Raw genomic sequence first — 15319 nt, forward strand, 5'->3', positions numbered from 1 at the left:
CTAGTAATCTGCAGAGGTGCAGTACCCTTTTGTCGTCGCTGGGTGTCGCTGTTGTCGCGTTCACTCAAAGCGCCGCGCTGCAGATTTTGCGTGCGCAGCTACTCTGAACATTAGCGCCTTGTCTTATCAGCGTTTATGCTAACAAGCGCGAATCCTTTGAGAAATGTTTCCCACTAAGCTGCTGTTGTTGTCGCCGCACAGTCCGCTAGTACGGTTTCTGGTAATTCTGCTGGGATGTCGCTTGGTTAGTTAGCTGAACAAATAGGCTCCGTGTTGTCTTCGGTTACTTCTCAAACCGGGTGAGTAAAGGGACACGTATCGCTATCAAGCTAGCAGAAGCTAACAGCTAGCTAGCTAGGTAGGCAGGACTGTAGGGCATGCTTTGTGGGGATAGAAAAGAGGATGCGTTGATTTGGTTTCACATTTAATTCAGGAATACTTGGCTCCACATATTGTTTGGGTTAGAAACTGAGCATTAAGAGTCTCCGACATCCTTAACTGTTTATCAGTGATTTAGGGTACTATAGGTGGGTGAATGTTATGAGCTATTTACTGACAACTAGAATTAATACCTTCTCTGTAAATTACTGCATCCAGTGTTTTAGCATCACTTACACGAGACAACTAAGTCTTTACCCTAACAACAGATTTTAAAAGTTTGTAACAACAGAAATAGTAATTTATGACCTTTTTTGTGGGATATTCTTGGCTATCATTGTTGGAAAAAACGGTCAGTAAATCGTTATGTATTGTTTTTACTGGAACCCTAAATTTACTGCATATCCAAAGGATTATTTTGGCTCTTTTACTACATTTTTTGTGTTATCCATGAAAGCGCAAATTCAGATTAGCTAATTCTTGTCAGTATTTGCTTCATCAAGTTGCTGAAACTGTGAACTTTCAACTTCCCTGTATTCCTCTTGTTTGTCCCTTCTAATGTTGCCACAAAGTAAATTTATTATCAGTAATGCAGCATTGTTAGGCCTGTGTGGTATTGCAGAATAAGTGTGCCTAACACTTAGCCCAGCTCCTCGTGGATTATTTTGTTTATTGGTGAGGAGGATTATAAAGATCGATATTGGGAAAGCTCGCTCTGACACGGTTCTGTTCCTCTTTTCCAGCCTTCAGAGTGAAGGAAGGGGAAATGACCCAGCTGAGCGTCCGGCGCTGGACGCCTAAACACGTTGCCAAATGGCTAAAAGAAGAGGGCTTCTGTGACTATGTGGACCTGCTGTGCAACAAGCATCGGCTGGATGGCACCAGCCTGCTCGCCCTCAGTGAGTATGACCTCCGCTCACCGCCTCTGGAGCTCAAGGTGCTGGGCGACATCAAGAGGCTCATGGTGTCCATCCGCAAGCTCCAGAAACAGAACATTGACGTGTTGGAGGAGCTGGGCGTTCCCTTTGACGGCCTCTCTCCTTCCAGCTCTGGCAGCAACTTGGACTGGCTGTGTAACGGGGACCAAGGCAGAGACTGTGACAGCACCGACACGGCCCCGGTGGGAGAGGAGTACAACCACAACCAGTACACTAACGGGAAGTACAAGCAGCAGATGAGGCGCCTGGACCCTGAGTACTGGAAGACGGTGCTCAGCTCCGTGTATGTGGTGTTTGTGTTTGGGTTCACCTCCTTTGTGATGGTCATCGTGCACGAAAGGGTGCCGGACATGCGCACATACCCTCCACTGCCAGACATTTTCCTTGACAGGTTAGTATGACTGCCTGCCAAAGCCTTTTTACGCCCCAAAGAATCAACAAATTAATATAAGCAAACTCAGTAAAACAAATCTGCTCATTTTATTCTTCTTATAGCTGCCCTGTTATTATCCTCAAATACTTCTGATGGATAATTCACTTTGTCTTAAAGAGATCTGATGCTCCAGTTATTCAGCCTGAGATTTTCTATACATATTTTCAGCTAAATCAAATACTTTATGGTTTTAAATATGCCATTTAAGCACAAGTATTCAAGACAATATGCTTGGGAAATGTGTAACCTTTATGCATGTATTATTTGTAGTATTTATATTTATTTACAATTAAAACTAGAGGCGCGGCGTGCCCGGTGGTATATTTATTCTTGGGTCACAGGATGACTCCAGATATATGAGCTAAAATGAACAATGTTAGTTGGTTACCAATCATTTAATCTACCCCCCAAAAAAAGAAATTCGTCATTATTATTTTTTTGTTTATAGTGTAAGTTTTTAGTTTAGGTTTTTCAATAAAAAAAGACCTGTTGAATTAGCTTGTTTAGCACATTCAGTGTTCAACTGAGCAGCACTTTTTCATTTTTTTACAAGGGTAGACTTTTTTTTTTTCTTCAAATAGTCTGTTTGGTTTTTAATTGATTCTCCTGTTTGATTAGTTGACTCTTTTTTTTTTTAACTCTTTCACAGCGTGCCTAGAATACCATGGGCCTTTGCCATGGCTGAGGCGTGTGGGGTGATTCTCTGTAACATCTGGCTTCTGGTTTTGCTGCTCCATAAACACAGGTAGAGTCCGGACGCCGTTCAGCATTTTTATTGTTGGATAACAGCTGCTAACAATGTGCTCCCCGGAATCGCTGCTCGATCCGACTTTCTGGTCCTCCCAACACGCAGGTCCATCCTTCTGCGGCGCATGTGCAGCCTGATGGGGACGGTCTTCATGCTTCGCTGCATCACCATGTTCGTCACCTCGCTGTCGGTGCCGGGACAACATCTGCAGTGCTCAGGAAAGGTAACGGGACCGTTTTTTTTTTAACGTCGTTTGTCATGCGTTTCTTGTTTCGCCTTGTTTATCAGTTTGTTGTCTGCTCTTGTAGATGTATGGTGACATGTGGGCCAAGCTGCAGCGGGCCGTGGCGATCTGGAGTGGGTTTGGAATGACGCTGACAGGGGTTCATACGTGTGGCGACTACATGTTCAGCGGCCACACTGTCGTTCTGACCATGCTTAACTTCTTCGTCACAGAGTGTGAGTGGCTGCTCTTCCAGCAGTTGTAGTGAATTTTAGAATTTCTTTGGCGTTCTTTATCTTGTTTTTTATACAAAACTTCTTTTAGGAGAGAAACAGATTTACTGTCAGACAAAGAAGAGGGTTTTTTTTTTCTGTCGAGACATATCTTTAAAAATTATTTTCACCAACAACAGACAAAGTGCCCTGCCTTTGGAAGATTACTGTCACTTGTGTCAAAACACACTGAATATTAAGCAATCAGCAGTCTACTCCCAACATTAGCGGCTCTTTTACACTTTTATAATGACTATTTCAACTCTCTTTGTTATAATTAAACCATACGCAAAGCCATTTTTATCAGTCTAGTTAAAATAAAAGTTTTAAACAACTGGTTTCTTTATTAAAACAAATCTTAAACAACATTGTTTGGTTTATAGTTTTGAAAGAAAAGGCAGTTATTAATAAATAAATATTAAATCAAAGGAGATTCCTTGTAGCTAGTGTGAAAATATTGCCTACATATGTAAAATTTTTCTGTTAGTCGGAGCTTGATGTGAGAGTCTGACATATTTTGGATCGTTTTTTTAATATTCGTTTTGCTCGCCTTTGTCACAGACACCCCACGAAGCTGGAACTTCATTCACACCTTGTCGTGGGTCCTCAATCTCTTCGGCATCTTCTTCATCCTGGCCGCTCACGAACACTACTCCATCGACGTGTTCATCGCCTTCTACATCACTACCAGACTCTTCCTGTACTACCACACTCTAGCCAACACTCGGGCGTACCAGCAGAGCCGGCGGGCCCGCATCTGGTTCCCCATGTTCTCTTTCTTCGAGTGCAACGTCAACGGGCCCGTCCCCAACGAGTACTGCTGGCCCTTCTCTAGACCCGCTGTGTTGAAAAGGCTCATTGGATAATGAATAGCTGCATTTTTATTTTTTTTTAATGTTTGCTTTGTCAAGTTGCCAAGCGAGGAGGTGTAACCTGATAGGATAGATAGAGACATACTTTAGTTGATTTTTGAGTCGTTATTCACGCTTCTTGTTACCATTTTTTTTTTTTTAGACATTCGTCAAAATCGACAGGTTTCTGAGAAGCTCCCACATCTCTTTGGTAAATTAAACCCAGAGGAGCGTTATCGCACCAAATAGTTTAATTTTTCTCCTCTAAAGGGATATCATTTCATGTAGCATGAACTGAATTCTTAACTTAAGAAATCATATCCTGTGTTAAAATACATCTTTTATTTGGTGGAAGTAAAATTTGATTTGAATTCATGCAAAGTTTTGGTTTATCTTCAAGGTTATTAATGATGAAACCATCACAGTGGCTCACTGTTCAACAGGTGGTGTAGATTTAAACGACTCTGATCTGTAAATCATAGTTTATGTGATATTTATAAATTGATGTCATTACTGCCTTTTGCACTCCTTGAGGTCATGTTTGCATTAAGGTATGACAAAATCTGATGCAGAAATGATTTGCTCATAATTTAGAGCTAATTGTTACAGATTAATAACAGCAACATTCTTTGATTTCTTGGTTTATGATTTGTTTTCTTTTAGAAAAGATACTTAAAAAAATGCCATTATCAGCCAAATATTTAGAATTTTTTTTTCTACGTCTTAATGCCAATTACCTTGAGTATTTCAGTGATAGAGTCTGCTTTGTAGAAATGTTTAAGACCTTTTCACGTTTGTTTTTTTTGTTAAATATGTGTATAATTTCAGCTGAACGAGATCATCATACACTGGAACTTCCCAGGATAAGACCAAGAAAGAGCTTTCCCTCTTATGAATCCTTTGACTTTAATCTGTACTAAACAGATCCTTAAAAAACGTGTTTGTATTTATTTTATTTTATAAATGTCAATAGATATTTTTGTATTCCCCTATACAGAGTTAGGACAACACGCACACAGAAAAATATGTTTACAGTTGCTTTTTACTACGTACTGACTGAATATGTGCTGTTTAAATGTAATGTTGATCTCAAAGAAGGCTTTATTTCATTGAATGAAAGCTGCCACTTTAAGAAGTGATCATTGGTTTGGTCAATGCAGTGTGTTAGAATATTATTATTCTAAATAGAATTAACACTCCAATATGTCCTTTTAATTGAGAAAGGATAATGTTGTTTAATGCCATATTGTTTCTGGTCTGGCATTTCTATCATTAAAAAGCTGAAAAAAAGTTTTGTTTTCACTTGTTACACAACCACATGAACATGTATGACATAATTTGAACATTCCTAAGAGCTAATGTTTTTGTACATAGATTTATTTTCAAAAATTGCTGTCAATAAATCTACCTAAACGTAAAGTTTAACAATGAAAAAAGGATAATGTGGAGATAATTGTCCATTTTATTTTTTAAAATAGATTCAGAGACATTTATTAGAAAAGTTTTTTCTTTCCTGCAAGATGCAGTAAAGCTTTTTTTTTACTTGATATTCATCATCACAATGAAATATTATGGGATTTCTACCCTAATTACAAAAAAGGACTAACCATTTCATAAAACATAGTTTGTCTTTTCCTGTTACGATGTTAGAACTTGAATTATTCGGGTTTTAAATCTTAAATTTCCTCTCCAAAATAAGTTTTTCTTGGAGTAATATAATGAAGTTTCACGTTTTTTGACAATTGGTTACCATGGTAATGTAGAGGTCTTTCTTATGCCAGTTTACAGGGCATGGAAATTTGTTATAAATGTTATAACTTACGAATAAGAAAAAAATGCACTTCATGACAGAAAAAAATCACTTAATCATGATTTGAATTTGTCAGTGGAGGTGTATTTTTTGACATCTTGCCTTAATTTCAATCAGGCACACAAGGACACGCCTATATTCCAGGGTCCTGCGGCGTCGAGGTCAGTGGGGGTGTGTATTGCGTGTCTCCATATTGTCCTACGCCGGGTTTTCTCAAGGATTCAGACCCGTTTTTAATCTGGTAGGCTGCAATAAATTGAACGGTCACGTATCTCGGTGAGTATTTTCTTACTTTGGTTGTTCGTGAAGTGTTTTTTTCGAGTTTTGTGGCAAGCTGACAGCTAATTTATCTGGTGGAAAACGCCCCATACCGCCACACAGTCTAAGTTTAAACTCCTTCGTTAGCATAGTGGCTAATGTTGGCTTGTTTTATGTTGGAAAATAATATAAATTAAAAAATTTAAACCTTGTCATGACTATTTAATTTAAGCTTTTGTTACCTAGATGTATTCTAGATGCAAGTCATTAAAGTGCTGTTTGCCTCGAAATGGCCTCGCTTATACTTCTCTTTAGAAATTAACCCATTGAGCAGTGTTTTTTTGGTTATTGTTTGTTTTGTTTTGTCTTTTTAATTGTGTGTTAATATTCCTGTAAGCAGTTTGTAAAGTGCTGCAGCCTCTAGTTTAACCTTGACAGTGTCTGGGTGTCACGCAAACGAAAACTCACATTAAGGTGAACCGCATTAAGAGCCACTGAGTTAAAAAACACAATTAAACCAACAGCTTTTATGATTGAAACCCTTAAATCCTTTCATTTATTTGGCGCAAAAATAGTCTTGCATCTTTAGGGTTGAGTCGGTTACTGACATTGAAACTTTTGCAAATGGTAATCTCCAAACTCTTGATTCTTTAAACCCTTTCAGTGCAAACAAAAAATGTGTTATCATTTACAATAAATCAAACCAATTGACTCAATCAAAATCACACTATTGTTTAATTATTTATTCTATCACAGAAATATAAACTTACTGTTAACCATAACCTTCTTTTACTAAATACTAAATTATTATGCTCCTTGTTTAAGGAAAGGCCAGGCAGAAAGTTGCTCTTATTAACCAACCATCGCGTTTACACAACATGTTTCTGTTTCCTTATTTACCTTGTAAATAAGGAATAATACTATAGTTTTGTTCTCCAGTCATCTTGGAAAAATGGAAAATATTTATTCAGCCTGACCAAACTGGTAGCCTAAAATATATAAACTTACTGTAAAAGTTTAAATATTTTTTAACAATTGGTATTACCAATTTTAATGCTTTATAAGTCACATTTTAATAAATGTAAACTGGACTGATACTGGTGTCTTGTGTTTGTAATTTGTTGCTTTTTTTGTCTGTTTCTGTGGTCTTGTAACACCTCTGAACTCTCTTAACTCTTGACTTTCAGAGAAAATGGCAGTTCCTCCAGCATATGCAGATCTGGGAAAATCAGCAAAGGACATCTTCAATAAAGGATACGGTAACTGGGAGCAAGATAACTGTTTTTTTTTTTTTTGGTTTTACATTTGCTGACATGCAGAGGACAGTTCTGCTTGTTGAAATAGATTTCTCAGAACAGGAAGGATCCGCTCACTGTTGTTGTCCTTGCAGGGTTTGGGCTGATTAAGCTTGATGTGAAGACCAAGTCTTCAACCGGAGTGGTGAGATGAACTGTCTGTTATTCTGCTGTAGTGTGACGTGGTCAGTTCTTTATGAAATAAGCTAAGGCAGTCCTTATCAACACTGCCAGCTCATGATTTGTCTGTAGTTATATCAACAATATTTCCTGAAATATTATCTGTACTAGCCTCTGATCTACTTTCTTTCAGCCAGTTTGTATTCTATCCTTGAAAGATAATGAAACTTTTTCCATGCTGTATTGTGTCCAGGTAGGATTAATATCCTCTTATGTTCCTTTCAGGAATTTAAAACATCTGGCTCATCTAATGTTGACACCAGCAAGGTCATTGGTGCCCTGGAAACAAAGTACAAATGGGCTGAATATGGGCTGACATTCACAGAGAAGTGGACCACAGAGAACACCCTTGGGACAGAAGTTTGTGTTGAGGATAAGGTAAGATAAAACCTTTGCCCTATTGTTGCTCATTCTACTATTTTACTGACTCTAAATGATTTATTTTCTTATAGATCACCAAAGGATTGAAACTTAACTTTGAAACTACATTTTCGCCCAACACCGGGTAAAGTGGATCCTAATGACATCTAATTAAAACATAATCCATTTATCTTTGCGTTCTTAATGTGTAATTTCTGTTTTGTTTCCCAGCAAGAAAAGTGGTAAAGTTAAGACTTTGTATAAGCGGGAGCACCTTAACGTCGGCGTCGACGTAGATTTAGATTTTGCCGGCCCAACTATCCACGGGGCGGGGGTGGCCGGCTACGAGGGCTGGCTCGCAGGCTACCAGATGACCATCGACTCGGCCAAATCTCGGATGACCCACAGCAACTTTGCTGTTGGCTACCAGACTGGGGACTTCCAGCTCCACACCAACGTGTATGTCTTAAAATGAGCAAGTATACAACTCAGCCAGGTTAAGAACTTTCAGTCCACAGAATCAGCTTTCAAAAATGCTCTATTTTTATGAACAGGCACTGTTTTTCAGCTGAATGCTTTAGGAGCATCAAGCTTTGATTAATCCGGTCCCTATATTTCTTTTTTCCACATAGAAATGATGGTGCTGAGTTCGGTGGATCCATTTATCAGAAGGTAAATGATAGTCTGGAGACCGCTGTGAATCTGGCCTGGACCGCAGGCAGCAACGGGACTCGCTTTGGAATCGCTGCTAAATACCAGTTAGACTCCAATGCCTCCATATCAGTAAGTGCCTCATTAGGTGATTAATGTTTGGTAGAAGAAAAAAAAAAACAAAACATCTTTTTTTTTTTTTTAACAATCTGGACATTTTTAAATTTTTCCCCAGGCAAAGGTGAATAATGCCAGCTTGGTAGGAATTGGATACACCCAGACTCTGCGGCCTGGTAAGAAGTTTTATTTTTATTTTCAAATAATGGAACATCTATAAACACCTTTTAAAGCATTTTGAGCAACTTGTTGTTGACTTGAAAACAACTTTCTAGGTATGAAACTCACCCTGTCAGCGTTAGTAGATGGGAAGAATATCAACGCTGGTGGTCACAAGCTCGGTCTAGGCCTGGAGTTGGAGGCGTGAGAGTCACCTGCTACTTTATTTTTTTTTTCTAATAGAAGAATATCAGCAGGATCTGGTCTTCAGTGTTCTCAAACGGTCAGCAAAAAATATTTTAAAGACGAGGCCAAAACCAAGTGAAATCCCAGCACACAGAATCCTTTTCACTAAGCTCCTGTCATTGTGGTTTCAATAAGTCATTATGTCTCAGCCACTTGTATTTATTTATCAGGTCATTTCCCCTTCTGCCAATTTGTCCTTCAGATTATGTTGAAAGTTGGCTTGTTTTAGTTCAACGATCCAGTTTTTCAGAACCTTATTTTGCTGAAGTGTGGTGAAGTAGAATGTAAAACTAAGCTGTTATTTTTGCACATTAGAGTATACCTTTTATCTAAGATCTCACTCTCTTATAGTTACAGATTTTATTGATTTTCTGGGAGTGTTAGTTCACACTAACTAAATATGTTATTAAGACTGAAGCTGGTGTCTTTGCTGCTCCTCACTTACATTTCCTAGAGACTTTATTGTGATGTATAATGAGTTTCAGGCACTTTTAGTATCTCCTTAGCAACAGGATGAAGCTAAATGCACCCCCCTCCCCCCTCATTGCAATTAAAGTGAAAGCCTGAGTGAATTTTCCACCTCTTTTCCTGTGTGAGATTTGCAACGCTAATAGAGGAGGAGTTTGTGGGTTACCAAAAACAATAAAGTCCTGAAATCTGCCTTTATTCTTTCATGTCATCTTCATACAGTACGTAATCAGGCAATACGGTGGAGTCAAGGAATATAAAAGGAATGTTCGGTATTAAAAAAAAAAAAAAAATTCCTTGGCTGTCATTCCAACTAAAATAGATTAATAGAACAGTTGCCCTTTAAAGTCATATAATTACAAGAAAATGTGGTAAAGCACCTGTACTGAGTGGCTAGGTTTCAGTTTTGACAACCTTCATATATCTGCAAACACATGCTGAACTTTAATGACTGTATTTCATTTTTACAAAACCCAAAAAGCCCATATGAATCACACCTTTCAGACATCCAGTAAGTTCTTCAGTTTAAAGTTTGACTGCCAGTGTGAGCCCGTCTCCCACCGTTAGCATGCTCAAGGTAATCCGAATGTCTCTGTGCAGCTTCTTGTTCAGCTTGTCGATGGCCACGGTGTCGGCGTCATCAGGAGACGGGTTCAGCACGCTCCCACCCCACAGCACCTGCAGCACCAGAAAGGGTGTTCATTCATACAATCCGCCACCGAAAACGAATGTTTGTCTCGCTTCGACGCGCTTACGTTGTCGATTGCGATGATGCCTCCTTTCCTCAGCAGCTGCAGAGACTTTTCGTAATAATTATCGTAGTTGACTTTGTCTGCGTCGATGAAGACAAAGTCGAATGTTTCAGCCTGGCCAGAAGACAGGAGATCGTCTGAAAACAAACAAAAAAAAAGGATGAGATTGTGATGAATTAGTGCAATACTTACGTAGTTGATATGCAACTCCATAACTACAAAAACTACATAAATGTCTCGTTTTAGTCCACGGTGTTTTAGCTTCTAACAAAACAACAAACTTGATTCGAATATCAATAACGTGAAAACAATGTTCAGAAAAAAAACCTCTAAAAAGTACAGCTGTGAAGGCCTCGTTTAGCACAATGAATGTAAAATATATAAAGTATATTAAAATCAAACTTAACTACGGCTTGTTTCAAAGGGTTGTCCGTTAAAAGAATCTTCCTGTAAATGTCACGTACCTCCAAACAAACTGCAAGACTTTTAAAAGATCCAAAAAACACAAACACCTCATGCCAGCTGTCAAGCATGGTGGTGGTGGAGGTATGATGGTTTTAATTGTGTTCCAATAAGTACACCCTTAAAATTCAAATAGGATGTATTCACTGTATATTTATGGGCATTTATTGAAATAAGCGTCCATAAATAGAACATTTATGGGTGTAAAAACACTTAATTACATCAAGACTTGTTATCTCAAGGAGATGGACATTTAAATGATTTCCATATGTTTGAATCATCGTATATATATATATATATATATATATATATATATATATATATATATATATATATATATATATATATATATATATATATATAAATTATTTGTAAAAAGACGTGACTGTACCGAGGGTATTCAAGGCTGGTTGAATCTGTAGATTGATTTTCTTCTCAACTCCAGCCTATAAACCAAAAGACAAATATTAAAAGTTAATACAGCAAACAAGTAATCTAGGCTGAGGAGAGGGCCGTCTGCTTTTAGTTTCTGGGACAAATTAAAATGTATTTGGAATCATTTTTAGCCAGTGTCCCAAACCCAAACAGTAAATATTGCAATTACTTATTTGTTTATTCATTCTTATCAATATGTACCTTTTATTAATTAAGAAAAAAAAAAACATTTGAATGGATGGAAACTGCAAATGTTGCACCAGTTATTGAATGGACATCTGTTCCCTGTGGTGTGTAATAATCCTCTACACTGATCAGCACTTTGTCACGATGGAACATCAGTTTACGCCGTGTTTGATCCCCTCAGCGTCACGTGGCGTAAACGTTGAGAATTAATTTGTGCTCTTACCTCTTTCCAAAACGGTTTGCCGATGTTCGTGTAGTCCTCGCTGATATCACAGGCAACGACGACTCCGTCCTCAGGCAAAGCCAGGGCCATGCTCAGCGTGTTGTAGCCTGTGTATACGCCTGTGAATGCAGTGGACAGGTGCTAAAATAATGACACGACTGGAGAGAAAACCAGATTACCGTGATTACTTTTACAGCTCCATATCCCATACGTCTATGACCCAGTTTAACCTGCTCCACTCATCCTGCAGCTGATCTCCTGGCAAAAAAAGGTACTAAAATGTGCTCACAGTGCCACTACCAGTTGCTCTTTATGCTGTTTGATTCAGGATCGATATCCTCTCAGTAATAAGAACAAATGGATAAAAAAGTCTGACTCTGTTGCTTCAAAAATGGACTAAAATACAAGATTTTTAGGTCCGACTACAAATAAAACAAACTCTACTGTAATTTAAAAAAAAGTCTTTCCCCCAATGAAGATTTTGCCATTTATTTAATAAAAACATGCTTTGTGGGACTAAATTCCTGCAATTCCTTTTAAGATTTGCATCAGTCTTAGATTTGATATTAACTTTTACACAGCTAAACTTTAACTTTAACTGCTATATTTTATTGCTTTTTCTGTTTTTTGTAACTCTTTGACTGAACTGTAAAGCACTTCAGAAACAAACCTGACACCAACACACTTACCGATCTCTAACGCCTTCTTGGCTTTGATTAGTTTCGCCAGATTGGCCATGAACTGCGCCTGCTCACAGGCGACCATCATGATGTTCCAGGAGTCCTCCATTGTCCTCTGAAAGAAACGAGCGGAAACTAGTTGCTCAGATTTCTCAGGGTTACTTTGAGCTCGGCTGCCCCGGAGTTGCGCAGTAATCCAGATGTGCTCTCACCTGTCGGAGTTTCTGGAGGACGGGATGCTCCCTCAAGGAGTGATTGAGGACATACTGCATCAGCGGGTTGTCTTTGCCCTTGCTGTGGCTTTTGAAGATGTTCATTCTGAAAGATTTCCTCTTTCCTGGGGCCAAACACGAAACAGTAAGGATCTTAAGAGGCCAAAGACGTCAGGCTGCTCGTCTCTTGGTAAACTGCAGCCTGGTTAATTTAGATTTGATCTGACTCAAATGATCTCAGTGGGGAAATGAAATTATTGCATTTACAGCAAGAGAACCAGATAAAAGCAAAACGAAAACAGGAAATTGTAAGACAATATAATTTGGGAGCTTTACTGTAATGCATTGAATTAGATTCATTTGTGCTCCTGTTTCTGGATTGCAGAGCGCCAGGCTGGTTTCTGTACAACACCGGACATTTAGGTTTTATTAGAGCGCTATACATTTATGTTTTACTGGTTTTATTCTCTTACCCTGAACGCTGGAGGCAATTTAACTGGCTGTAAAAGTCAGGATCATTGAAAAACAGCATTTTTTAACAAAAATCACACTCTGTCACATACTATTACAATCATCACTGCCTTGTTTGTTTACAGTTTATACCCTAAATGTCCCCTGAAAATGAAATATTATAGAAAAAGGCTCAATAATAATAATAGTATTTTTGTTTATCACATGTAAATGTAAGAGATTTTTCCCCTAGCTATATTTATTCAAAGCTAAAACAAAAAAGGCACTTAATTCTGATTCCAGCTGAGGCCTGTTTGTCCTTAGTAAACAATAACTATGTGCTGTTAAGCTTTATTAAAGCCATTTTGAACCATATAGCATTGTAATTTCAGCTATAATATGTAAAACAAAACACAAAAACTCAATAACAAACGTTATTTTTTCACTATATAGACTGTAATCCGCATAAAAAAGCATTTAATTGATGAAAACTAAGTAAATAACTTAAGCAACGCGCATGCGCACCTGTGCCTTTAAGGTTACCTTGTTGTAGCAAATATCGTTTATAGCTCAGACTGTACGTACAGTTTAAAAAACCTTACTGTCTTCGCTCTTACCGTAGAAATACCCCGCGACAAAAACAACCCCGAGTGTAATGGACCCGACCAGAGCTTCTTTGGAAACGTTTCGATAAGACATGTTTATTTGAAAGTAAGGTCCACGGCCTGTGCGTCGTTGAAAGTCTTCCGTGTCGCCTCATCACCGTACCGTAGTACCGGTAGGAAAGGCGGAGCACTCTTTTGACCTAAACTATAAGCATTTTATACATTTTACGTGCATGTACTTAATGTGTTAATATATGGTGTTTTTTTTAAAGAGAAGAGTGGATCACATTGAGCGCCAAACGTTAAATAAAAAGAATTAAATGCAATAAAAAAACAGCGTTTTCCCAGTAAAGATGAAAACACTCACCTCACCTCAGGTGCAGCAGGTTTGTTGAGCTGCAGACAAAACACAGCTGGACGATTTCTAGTGATTTCCGAGAGGGTCGGTCTGCCAAAAATAAATAAATAATGGTCATATGACCTGCTGCAGCTTTGGGCAGGACTAAATCAAACGCCCTCTATCAGATGGAAAGTTACATGCATGTGGAGCTTTATTGGAAGATGTGGGAAGATATAAGAAATCCTGCATGAGGGCGATTTAAATCCACTTTCTCCCAAAAGCCAATGCATTCAATTTATAAACTATGAGTAATTACATTGTTTTTTTAAATACAGTGTTCATAGTTTATAAATTGAATGCATTGGCTTTTGGGAGGAAGTGAATATCGCTCTCATGCAGGATTTCTTATATCTTTCCACATCTTCCAATGAAGCAATTCATATCTTTCTCATCATCATTTCATGTATGAAATGTCTCAAAGAGCAGCTTCTTACACAGAAAACGGATAAAACCTGCAATATGCATTTAAACTATCAAATATTTCTTCATTAAAGCTTCAAGAATTGAATATGTTTAAAAGCATAGACAGACCAAGAGCTATGTTTTCCTAAAAGTGAAAGTCAAACTGTTATTTTAAACACTAAAGCACATTTTTGTTATGCATTATTGCACTGGCGTTTACATTATTATTACTTTAACCCCCGTTTATGGGATTGTTTCAGAATTGTTCAATGTTATTGCAGGAGCCAAACCTGATGGATCAAGAGGTTTAAACTGAGTCTTCTAATAATAATAATAATAATAATAATAATAATAATGAAAGCACCTTGTTTCCCCGCCCTCTGCTGGTGAGTTATGGGTGATTACATTACCATCTAATGTTTGACATTTTGTTTTTTGTGTATATTTATTATCTGTGCTTGTTTAGAAATGTATAGATTTTTGTATTTTTTAATTTTTGTTGGCAAAATTCAAAATAACTAACTAACTAGCTAACTGAATATGTACTTAATCATACCGGTTATTTGTATTTTTTAAGTTTTTACCTGCATATTTAATGTTGTTGGACTACAATAAAGACAGGATGGTTATTATGATGAATTATTTACAAGCGTTGACTTCCTTTATGAAAGGAGATCAATAGGTTGTAAAAAAATAACTTAAAGGAAAAAAAAAACGTAATGACTTTGCTGATGCACAGAGGGGCAGCACTGTCATGTGTAACATTTTGGTTATCCCTCCTCGTAGTAATCACAGTTAACTGAAGGGTTTTCAGGGTCCTGTGATGTGAAGTTGTCTGATACCAACCTGGGTTCGTTTAGTAACAAAAAAGAGGAGAATCCACACAGAAGTGGGTTCAGTTTTCTGATTTGTTTTGTTCAACAGAAGATAATAAACCAACATGAGTGTGAATGAGAGATGTAGAGCCATGCATGGATGGCTGTAAATGTCTCTAAAATGGAACAAAACTAGTGAAGTTCGATCCATGCTGGAGAGAAGCAGCCGCTCCCACACCCCAGGTGCAGCGAGACCTTTAACGAGCTGTCCAGTTCAAGGAGGAACTCAGGCCAGGACGGAGCCAAAATG

General features: G+C 38.0%; 3 protein-coding genes and 1 long non-coding RNA gene across 7 annotated transcripts in view; 3 read left to right on the top strand and 1 right to left on the bottom strand.

Moving 5' to 3' along the window:
• Positions 1-110: 110 nt before the first annotated feature.
• LOC108246865 (sphingomyelin synthase-related protein 1) lies at positions 111-5133 on the top strand. 2 transcript variants are annotated; one of them, XM_017434619.3, is made up of 6 exons: positions 111-299; positions 1122-1707; positions 2399-2494; positions 2603-2720; positions 2806-2956; positions 3554-5133. In XM_017434619.3, exons 2-6 carry the CDS (start codon positions 1145-1147, stop codon positions 3856-3858), a joined length of 1233 nt encoding a protein of 410 aa, XP_017290108.1. In that variant the 5' UTR covers positions 111-299; positions 1122-1144; the 3' UTR covers positions 3859-5133. The 2 variants fall into 2 exon arrangements, with proteins under 2 accessions (XP_017290108.1, XP_017290117.1); XM_017434628.3 differs by lacking the exon at positions 111-299 and adding an exon at positions 399-730.
• Positions 5134-5785: 652 nt separating this feature from the next.
• LOC108249683 (voltage-dependent anion-selective channel protein 2-like) lies at positions 5786-9680 on the top strand. Its single transcript, XM_017439225.3, has 9 exons — positions 5786-5929; positions 7099-7170; positions 7302-7351; positions 7612-7764; positions 7839-7891; positions 7978-8205; positions 8379-8529; positions 8633-8690; positions 8790-9680. Exons 2-9 carry the CDS (start codon positions 7104-7106, stop codon positions 8879-8881), a joined length of 852 nt encoding a protein of 283 aa, XP_017294714.1. The 5' UTR covers positions 5786-5929; positions 7099-7103; the 3' UTR covers positions 8882-9680.
• On the bottom strand, positions 9237-13877 carry LOC108249690 (catechol O-methyltransferase domain-containing protein 1). Of its 3 annotated transcripts, none has more exons than XM_017439250.3 (7): positions 13765-13877; positions 12338-12462; positions 12135-12240; positions 11446-11564; positions 10993-11047; positions 10143-10276; positions 9237-10065 (listed from the first exon to the last, which is right to left on the bottom strand). In XM_017439250.3, exons 2-7 carry the CDS (start codon positions 12440-12442, stop codon positions 9913-9915), a joined length of 672 nt encoding a protein of 223 aa, XP_017294739.1. In that variant the 5' UTR covers positions 12443-12462; positions 13765-13877; the 3' UTR covers positions 9237-9912. The 3 variants fall into 3 exon arrangements, with proteins under 3 accessions (XP_017294739.1, XP_017294731.1, XP_017294724.1); XM_017439242.3 differs by having other exon boundaries at positions 13760-13867; XM_017439235.3 differs by lacking the exon at positions 13765-13877 and adding an exon at positions 13405-13546.
• Positions 13878-14085: 208 nt separating this feature from the next.
• Positions 14086-15319, top strand: part of LOC119617847 — a 150866-nt gene continuing 149632 nt past the window's right edge. The window contains exon 1 of the long non-coding RNA XR_005234268.1: positions 14086-15319. This is a non-coding gene — a long non-coding RNA (uncharacterized LOC119617847).

This window comes from Kryptolebias marmoratus, linkage group LG17 (assembly GCF_001649575.2).
Source record: "Kryptolebias marmoratus isolate JLee-2015 linkage group LG17, ASM164957v2, whole genome shotgun sequence".
NCBI classification, from domain to species: domain Eukaryota; kingdom Metazoa; phylum Chordata; class Actinopteri; order Cyprinodontiformes; family Rivulidae; genus Kryptolebias; species Kryptolebias marmoratus.

Coding starts and splice junctions, on each gene's coding strand:
- LOC108246865 (XM_017434619.3), top strand. CDS start 1,145: ATGACCCAGCTGAGCGTCCGGCGCTGGACGCCTAAACACGTTGCCAAA. Junction 1,708..2,398: donor CCAGACATTTTCCTTGACAG/GTTAGTATGACT, acceptor ACTCTTTCACAG/CGTGCCTAGAATACCATGGG. Junction 2,957..3,553: donor TAACTTCTTCGTCACAGAGT/GTGAGTGGCTGC, acceptor CCTTTGTCACAG/ACACCCCACGAAGCTGGAAC.
- LOC108249683 (XM_017439225.3), top strand. CDS start 7,104: ATGGCAGTTCCTCCAGCATATGCAGATCTGGGAAAATCAGCAAAGGAC. Junction 7,171..7,301: donor CATCTTCAATAAAGGATACG/GTAACTGGGAGC, acceptor TTGTCCTTGCAG/GGTTTGGGCTGATTAAGCTT. Junction 7,352..7,611: donor CCAAGTCTTCAACCGGAGTG/GTGAGATGAACT, acceptor TGTTCCTTTCAG/GAATTTAAAACATCTGGCTC.
- LOC108249690 (XM_017439235.3), bottom strand. CDS start 13,486: ATGTCTTATCGAAACGTTTCCAAAGAAGCTCTGGTCGGGTCCATTACA. Junction 11,565..12,134: donor CAAGAAGGCGTTAGAGATCG/GTAAGTGTGTTG, acceptor CTGCATTCACAG/GCGTATACACAGGCTACAAC. Junction 11,048..11,445: donor GCAAACCGTTTTGGAAAGAG/GTAAGAGCACAA, acceptor TTTGGTTTATAG/GCTGGAGTTGAGAAGAAAAT.